General features: G+C 37.4%; 1 protein-coding gene across 1 annotated transcript in view; it reads right to left on the bottom strand.

Annotated features, from left to right (window-relative positions):
- The window catches only part of STAM2 (signal transducing adaptor molecule (SH3 domain and ITAM motif) 2), a gene marked incomplete at its 5' end in the record, with an annotated part of 12,024 nt that extends 3,437 nt beyond the window's left edge, over positions 1–8,587 (bottom strand). The window contains 8 exons of the mRNA XM_010282996.1: positions 612–699; positions 885–967; positions 1,693–1,787; positions 2,531–2,717; positions 3,460–3,529; positions 5,224–5,370; positions 8,199–8,294; positions 8,512–8,587. Of these exons, the coding sequence (XP_010281298.1) occupies positions 612–699; positions 885–967; positions 1,693–1,787; positions 2,531–2,717; positions 3,460–3,529; positions 5,224–5,370; positions 8,199–8,294; positions 8,512–8,587 (842 nt within the window). The remainder of the gene's footprint in view (positions 1–611; positions 700–884; positions 968–1,692; positions 1,788–2,530; positions 2,718–3,459; positions 3,530–5,223; positions 5,371–8,198; positions 8,295–8,511) is intronic.
- Between the last annotated feature and the right edge of the window lie 533 nt (positions 8,588–9,120).

The following is a 9,120-nucleotide window of genomic DNA, read 5'->3' as shown; positions in this document are numbered from 1 at the left end:
TCTTTCCCTCTACCCTCTGAAACAAAAGAGTATTGATGAAACACATGGAAAATTTTGCATTTCTGCTTGCGCTGTGTGAGATCTATGACTTTCATCTCCTACTGGAATATCCAGTCTAGACTGCCTATGAATCTATCTGGATCTGCTGTACTGTACAGCTTCCTTTACCTTCACTTTTTCCATTCTAGGAACTCTCCTTTTTTAATGTATGCTCAATTCTTACTACACACCTTGAACTAACTGGCTCTTAAGTGAACTCCCCTCCTAGCCAGCAGTATTTCTGAGAAATTTTGACACAAAATTAATTACTTATTTCAAGCAGAGGTTTGATAGGTAGACAGATCTTGCAAAGATCAGGCATTGCACACTAGCTGGAAGTTATGCAAATTACTCTGTTAAACATGGAGTTGGCTTGGCAACTATTAGAAAATGTAGAGTTATACATATAGTCCCTTGCTCCCCCTGTGAAATAAGCTATTCTATGGCACACTATTAGAATGGACCACAGTTTCTCTAAGCTTAAAATAAACTCAAAGGAATTGCCAGCTCAATCCACAAAAGGTAATTGTGAGGAAAAATTCAAAAACTAGCAAACTTAGTGCTCAAAGTACCTTCTGAGTCTAGAAGATCTGGAGAATCAAGCTTTAAGTCTGTAGGATCTATACTCTGAAGTACCTGCAGTGTTTTATCCATCTTATCCTGAAAGGTGAAGAGAAGATTAAAAAGTTATTTCTAAAGCATGGCAGATACTGTTTTGATTTTAAAATTAAAAAAAAAAAGTTCTTTATATAAAAAGAGTTTTCTGCTAACATTCCGTGACAAAGTAATATTTCAACCAATGTAAAATCTCAGCAATTTTTTTTATATTGAAAGTGACTGCATACCTCATCTATATAAACTGGCTCAGGTTCTGCCTTCTTAATTTCTTCTGTAGTATCCTCAGGAACAGAATTTTTATCCACAGTTGCTGAAAGAACAAACATTAGTTTCTCTTCTGCAGCTGTGTTACTACGCTAATTTAAAACATGCATTTGCTCCTTGCTTGCCATCAGTTCTTTAAATAAGAAAGAAATTTGAATAAGTACTTTAAGCAGTGGTGCACCTAGTTGCTGGAGAAGGGAAAATGGGTTTGCTTAGATAATGTTCTGACAAGCTGCTTCCTTTGGGCTGTTAGCCTGATTATGAACCTAGGCCCAGCAAGGGACAGACTCTTGAGTCATATTAGCATCTAAAACCACCTCCAACACACATACAGTCACTTTCATCCAAGTCGTAAGTGTTAAGATTTATTTTGGTATCATGGGCATGAATAAAGCTAACCATGTGATTCTTACAAGCCACTGACAGGGGTATGAATGTTATTCTACACAGCGTCTGATGTCTGAAAAGAGGCTTTGACATTTTAAATGGTAAGTTACTAGATTCATACGTAGTATGTTACTGACAAAGAACTGAATTTCTGTAATAGGAAAAAGGTTAACAACTTAGAAGAGAATTGGAAGATGGAAATCGTTGAAGTGAGCTACAGCAAGCTATATGCTTGCTTGCTTGTTTGAAACAAGGGCAGGATTTCTCTCTCAATTCTTTCCTTGGGCTGATTTCAGAAAATTATTTTGCTGATGGGCTAATTAGTGGTTCTACCATAAAGGCCACCTTTCTAAAATAATCTGTCAGCTTTAGTAGCTAACTTACCTGCCTCAGGTTCCACATTTAAGTCAGAAGACACAAAATTAGATGGAAACAGTCCTACTCCTCTATGATTTTCACCTTTCCACCAATTGGTGTCACTGGGGAAATAAAGATGTATTACAAAACTCTGAACACTAACACTTACCGTCAGCAACATATTTTGGGCTTTTGACAGAAAACCTGTGATATCCAATACACTGTTTCCCTGTGTATCCAATAACAAAGGCAAAGGAGAACATTTGTAGAGATTAACAGCAAAGCCTAAGAGAGGAGCTGGGGCAGAGGGGTGGGGAGGAGAGGAGGGATCAGGGGAAGTAAAATCATTCAGTAGCAATCACTCAAAAATTTAAACACAACTCTTCAATTCTTTAGATTGATTGGACAGTATCAACAATAATTAACTTAAGTATTTTTTCCTTAAGAAAATAAGAAATAAGGAAAAAATAAAACTTAGTTTTATTCTTAACAAAGTGATACTTGATAGCCAGAGATTTAACAATTTCTGGAACTAGCTGGAATTTAGCGCTGTAATGTGTATTGTGTATTCTTACAACCTGTATTACCAACTAACATTTATCTTAAAAACTACAAACAACTGGGACCTGCACCACAGAATGAAATACCCAATGTAATATGGTAAGGATGCCCCTGCACCAAAAATGTCTTGAGGTCAAAAACTTGGGTTACAGAAAGAATAATGGAAGATAAAGGGATAAAGATAGAAGGAGGCCAGAGCGACAATACACATTTCTGTGGGGAAAAAAGCATCAGAGGAAAAATTTGCTATCCTAAGACAACAACAGTTGTGGAATAAAGGCACCTTCATCGGATTATATTATACCTGTCATCCAAAACAAAAATAATTTCTCCACTTTTAAAGGTGAGCTCATTGTCCTCGACGGCTTCAAAGTCATACAGAGCTCGCACCTTCCTTGAGTTCTGATTGTTTTGCTGAATTTCTGCAGATGGGTACAAGGATTTAGTTTCCATTTGGTGCTGTTTCTGCTCTTGCAAAGACAATTCGATAGCTACAATTAGGGGAGGGGGGGAAAAAAAAGAATTTGTATATTTTATCCCTGTATTAGGAAAGCAAACTGCCTTTGTATAAAAAAACCAAACCTATTTATTGCTGTATTATAAATATGGCCTGTATCTGCTTCTCTAATATTTCAAGTTTAAAATCTTTTCTCCAAACTACTAGCCATATTTCACATTTCAACAGCTTTACTCTGCCCTGCAACAGGATTAAAAGACAAGATGTAATCACACAGAAGTTATGAAACACTTAAAAAACCCTCTGCTTGTCATGGTACAGCCCACTAGAAGCAACGCACACACTACTAACGTCAGTAGCATCATTAGCATGATCAGAAATACTGATAAATTCTTCACTATGACATCTGAACAACAGTAAATATATCCAAGAAAGAGGACAAAGAATAAAACATTTAAATGTTCTGATTTTTTTTAAAGTATCAAGATCCAGGCTCAAATAAAACATGTGGGTACAGAAGGAAAAAGACCAGGCTCTCTGGAGAGAAAGCAGTCACAAAACAAGGCTAAAGGCTATGTGGTGGGGAAGAATATATCTTACCCCAAATCCTCACCCATGAGGAGAACACCTTGAATGATACGTATACTAATTCCCAACCTGCTGTGCCCTTGCTTTGAATTCTGTGCAGCAGAAGAGAGTACAACTTCCTATTTCCGTGCATTTTAACAAAACTTCCAGAGCACAAATCTAACCCAAGGCTGTGACTACCAATTTACCTTTAGCTATATCTTCATCTTCTTTGTTTTTACTTAATGATGAACCACTCTTAGCAGCATTTGTGGTAGCCTGCAAATGTATTAACAACAAAATAAGCTCAGGTTACGAAGGAAAAAGAAAGCTCTGTAATGATATGCTTTAAAAAAATTAATAGTAAGTCTTTTCTGGTTAGCTGCCTTACTGTAGCACTTCATTACTGAATCAGAATGACCTTCTTGAAGAAAAAAATACTACTCTTCAGAATCTCAGCTGGGTTTTACTTTGTTTTCAGCAAGGAACAAAGGAAAACAAATAATCAGATCTAATTTAAATAATGGATCTCATTTAAATGATTATTGTAGTCTCATTTAATGAAGTGAGACTACTCATTTAAATGACTGCTCTTTCCACCTTTGTCTGCCAGTCCTCCACCCCTCCCTTCAAAAGGGAAGAAAAGCTTTTTGGAGTCCTACATCTGCAAAGACCCAAGTTATTAAGCAGCATCTGGACGCGCTGAAAAGGGAGATCTCTCTCCGTATCAGAGCAAAAAGCCACTCTGTATCTCTGCTGGTAGGACAACGGGAAGGAAAAGCAAATGCACATCAAGTTGGAAGCTGCTGACCTAAATAATACCAGTCTCCACAACAGCATAGTGAAATCCTTAAGCTTTCATTCCGACAAGGAAGTCTTCCCGCACATACCAGGAATGAAGAACCTCATTTCAGACACTAGCCATGTCTAGGACTTACCAATGCTCCTAGAAAACAATTCTGTACAAGCGTACCAAATAATAATAAACCTCAGCTTTGCTTGTTTAAAGTGAACTGTATGAGGTAAAAACATCAAGATGTCATTTTATATGTAGTTGTAGGAAAGGAAGCATAGTTGTTTGCCAGTACTCTAGATCTTCCATGTTTCTGCCATATGTTTTAACACATATGCTAGATTTAGAAGTGAAAACATCTTTGTGGAGGAAGGAAAGATTGTAAAAGTAAAAAAACCCTCTGTGTTTAATACAGAGAAAAGTAAACTTCATGTAAGGAATACGTAATAGAAGCTGCAGTTCTCATTTTCAGGACTGATCTTCACCTGACTCATGATTAACATGAAAATATCTGGAAGCATCAATAATAAAGCACAGGAAAAAAACAGCTGTCATCCTATCTGTCAGATAGGAGATTAGTCATAACACACCACCAGAAGTAAAATACAAAGGGTAAGGTTAGGGATTAGAGTACCCCACCTACTGCAGGGCCAGGACAATTCCTGACATGGACAGGTAACTGCATGAACAAGAAATGGGGACTCAGAAAAGGAAAGCATAGCACAGATCATCCTCAAAAGTGTCCCAATTCCAGATATTGCCCTTTGTTTTGTGAAACTCTGTGAAAAAAAAATGAAGTTATGTGCTGCAAGTCAGCAATTAGAACCATGAAGCACCAACTACAAAGTGTGGGTGTAGAATTGCTTCAATTGCTTGTTGGTGACAGCTCAACGAAGCTCTAAAAATGATCGGAGGAAAAGAAGGATCTAAAACGAAACAACTCATAAAGGCATCATGAAATAGCCTTTAGTCTGTTCTTATTTTTCTTAGGAAGGCAAGGACACAAAAAGGCAGAATGAATAGAAGTGAACCTCAGCATAAGGAGGCAACTAAACTAGAACAAGGATCCTATTCTCCTCTGATCAAAAGCAGAAAATGTATCATTTGGACAGCTTTCCATTTTGTTCACTGCCAGGAACAGTGAACCCAACAGTACCATGTATCCCAAATCAGCTTTTACCTGTGATCCAGCTGCAGGAAAAGTTACACCTTCTTCTTTTAAAGATTTAATAGTTGCAGATATTAAGCTACACTGTGGGTCTTTCTGAAATTCTTCAGACCACTCCACCATCAGAGTTTTTAGCTTTTCACATACTTTTGGATGAGCCTAGAAGACAAAATGCATAGAAAGGGATGCTTGTGCCTCAAAATGAACAGAAACAGTTATTGCCTCTCAGTAAACCTTTGTTACCAAAACCATTTTACTATAAATATCCTTAATAATTAATAATTGGCTTGATTAAGAAAATCTGGAAAACAGAGTTGAGAATATATGGTCTCTTATACACTGATTCCGATATTACAAGACAGCATGCTTAGCTTCTGGAGCATCATCCTTTCATTGGAAAGCTGGCGTAGTTTCCAACACCATTACCCCAATGCAGAAACAGACTGCAGGTAGTTCAAATTTCCCTGATTCTACCAAATGACTGGTTATTTTACATCAGGGCTCCTTCAACCCTTACAGCAATCCTCTGAGGCAAATTCTCCTGCACAGCCCAAGCTTAGATCTTGCAGGCAGCTCACCTACCTATGCTGCCATTATTTTAGTGGAGTCAATTTTAGGTGGTTACGGAATGGTTAAGGAAAAAGATTGACAAACTTTCTGACTTCTCAAATGTTCGCCATTTCCACCTCAATAGTTTTGGAGAAATTCAGGCTATCTACCACACTTACCCCAACTTTTCTTCACCTCTATGTTAGTTAGCCTTCATTTTACCTCAGTTTTCTCTTCATTACTTCTATTTTGTATTGTTATTCCCCTCCCAACCGTGTACTTTGGTCTAATGTAAGATATTGTCTTCCCCTACAAAACAAGACCGCTTCCCCACCTTTTTTGACCTCTGCTGTCTTCTCCTTAGATGACAGAAGACATTTCTCCCTGCTGACTTCTCAGGTGACAGGATCTCACAAAAACCTGATCTTAGTACCATCTCTGTATATACATAAGAGTGTACGTATGTCTCGGTCCAGATTCTCTCACAAAAAGGAATTACGCATTTTGCATTAGGTACAGTGCCACCCAGCTCATGGGACAATTTATACTATCAGGTCCTGAATTAGGAACTGAGGTGCAGGGACACAGTCTGGTACAGGAAGATATTTGCTTGTTCATGCTCTGCCTGCAATTCCTCTGGCTGCCACACACTTCTCTAGCCTCTTGCATGAAAAAGCCTCTACCTTCCTCCTCCAAGAAGCTCCCCTTCCTCCACTCTCATCCACAGGATTTATGGCTACTCTGAATCCTCACAGGACCACTGATTTCATTCCACGCTGCAAATTTTATGTGCTAACAACCTAACACAAAGTAGTAATATACCTTCAGAAAAGCAGGTCAGTCTCATGTATTACTCTACTGTATGGCTAAAGAATACCCTTCAGAGTATACCTCAGTCACATTAAACATCAACTGCTGTTAATCCTGCAATAGTCTTAAAAAATGTTTTGGAGCAAAAAGACCAACACTTCAACAGAGCAGTATGTGAAGGCCATGCCAACACTACGCAAGAAAACAAACCAAAGCACTACAGACTCCATACACTTTCTGGTTGTGTAAAACCAGTTTTATGGTTTTACAGGAAAAACCAGTTGACAGTGGATGAAAAGACTGTAGTTTAAACCCAAAGCATCCAAACTAACCTCAGGATACCTGCTGGTAAATACGGAATCTGGGGCTTGCTGGGCTCATCTACATCGCTTCACTTGGCTTGTCTGGATAAGAGCCTGGGACTGCATAAATGCAGGGCGCGCCGGGCTTTCTCATTTGAATGTAGCTGAGATCACATTGTAAGCCTGCGCCTCACATCCAAACATATGCTGAACAGTAAGAACGTTGACAAGTTTTGGCTCAAGTACACATTTAATTGAAAGAAAAGATCTAGCTTGATAGTCTCAGTATCAGCACAAAGACATTTGTTACACTTGTCTGAACTAATTTTCTGTTGCAGAAAAGGGAAAAAGCACAATTTTATCTGCCCTCTGAAGATTATTCGTCCAAGTGGGCCCGGGATGGGGTTAAAACATACGTATTTGCTGACAACAAAATAAATTATACTCTAGTAGACCATTCTTCAGTGGGATTAAAGGTTTGTTTTTACGTCCACAAGTGCTGTCAGACCATGAAGGTCAATGTTCTATTTCAGAATGGACCACGGCTAATGAGAATAAAAGGGGAGGACTTTAAGACCTATTTTTCCACACAAAGCAAGAAACAGAAGAGCTGTGAACTCATTTTGCTTCCCAGCAATTTTATTAGTTTCCTTAATTGCTTTGCTCCACCTCTGATGATTCCAGGCCTCCCATATATTTGAAGACTTAACCCATTAGCCATTTTTGTCTTCAACTGGAGTGGTTATTAGGGGAAAGCTGTTTCTGCTTATTCAGTTCATTACATCCAGATTTAGATACCATCAGCTGCTTGACCCTAACCATTTATGTCTTCCTTTCTTGGTTACCTTCTCATTCAGCATTCTGAGAATCTCTGGAAACTAAGAAAGTTGTCTGAAGATTTTATCCTTTTCCTTGTAAAAATGTAGTTTAACTTTCTCAGAGTTTTCCCTTTGCAATTCGGCCCATGAATTTCACTCAAACCAAGTAAAAACTCTCTTTAAGAAAAGTTACCTTCACAATTATCAAATTAATTGAGCTTAGAAAGAGTCACAGATTTTAATTAAAAATGCTCATGTAATTTTGTAATAATTTGGATTAGGTACTATCAGCCTGTCACTTCTTTAATACCTTATATTTTCATAGTAAAAATTAAACTACACAAATTTCAGTTATAAGATGAACAGCCAGCAGTTTCTGCAATTACACCAAAACTAGAAAATGCATATTAACTAGAACATTAGTTTTGTCAATTCTTTTCTATGCTGAGTCAAAGCAAAGAAGTTACCAAAATAATTCTCACCAGTACTTGAGGTTATAAAAAATTACCTTATTTATTATACTTCGAGCTTCACTAGCAAAATCACGAGAACACACTTCTAAGTGAAATATTTTTCCGCAGTTTGATACACAGGCTCCTAAAAGCTGACAACAGAAATACAATTGTGAAAATGTATGACAACAATGAAAATAATCCAAAATAAGAGCACACATAAAAAGAGTCAAATTTAATAATCTGTTCAGCATGCACACTCTGACTTCTACTGAAGATATATAAAGGTATTAATTGATCAGTACACATTTAATGCTGCATTACATAAAAGAATACAAAGTTTTTTGAAAACAGTGATAGTCTACTCACTGTAAGTGCCTGCAAAGCAACATGGGGAACTTTATGATTTACTCTCTTCATGATGGCTTTAAGGCAATCCTTCGCTCTGAAAAAGGAACAAAGAAACTAGTAGTGGTAAATGCGACTGATACGATCTGTGGAATGAATGATACCAGATACTCAAGCTGGGTAAGCAAACAAAACTGGGCCTATTGAAAAAAATGTAACCCAACCTAAACTTTTCCTAGAGCTAGTCTGGAAAAAATATTTAAGAACTTGTTTGTTCTTATACATGTATTGGATTGTAACAGACTCCATTTTTACACTGGCATTTTGTATTAATTTCCATAAAACTGCTGACAGGTCACAAAGTTGCCATTAAGTTGACGAAATGGATTTCAAACAGACAATGAAAGAAACGTCTACATAAGAAAAAACAATGAGGAACAGTAATGACTAAATGAATGATTATTTTACTGGCTTCTGTAAAGGTTTTCTATGGATTTAATTTAAAAATTGTGCTCACAGGCTGTCAGCTCTTGGATCCCATTTTCAAGATAGGACACACAAAGATTTTATAATTTGTTTCAGCAAAATCTGAGATAAGTATGATGATACATAATTGTATCATAAATTATA

Source organism: Phaethon lepturus, unplaced genomic scaffold, assembly GCF_000687285.1.
Source record: "Phaethon lepturus isolate BGI_N335 unplaced genomic scaffold, ASM68728v1 scaffold38552, whole genome shotgun sequence".
In the NCBI taxonomy this organism is placed as follows: domain Eukaryota; kingdom Metazoa; phylum Chordata; class Aves; order Phaethontiformes; family Phaethontidae; genus Phaethon; species Phaethon lepturus.
This window is presented reverse-complemented; position numbering and strand designations above follow the sequence as displayed.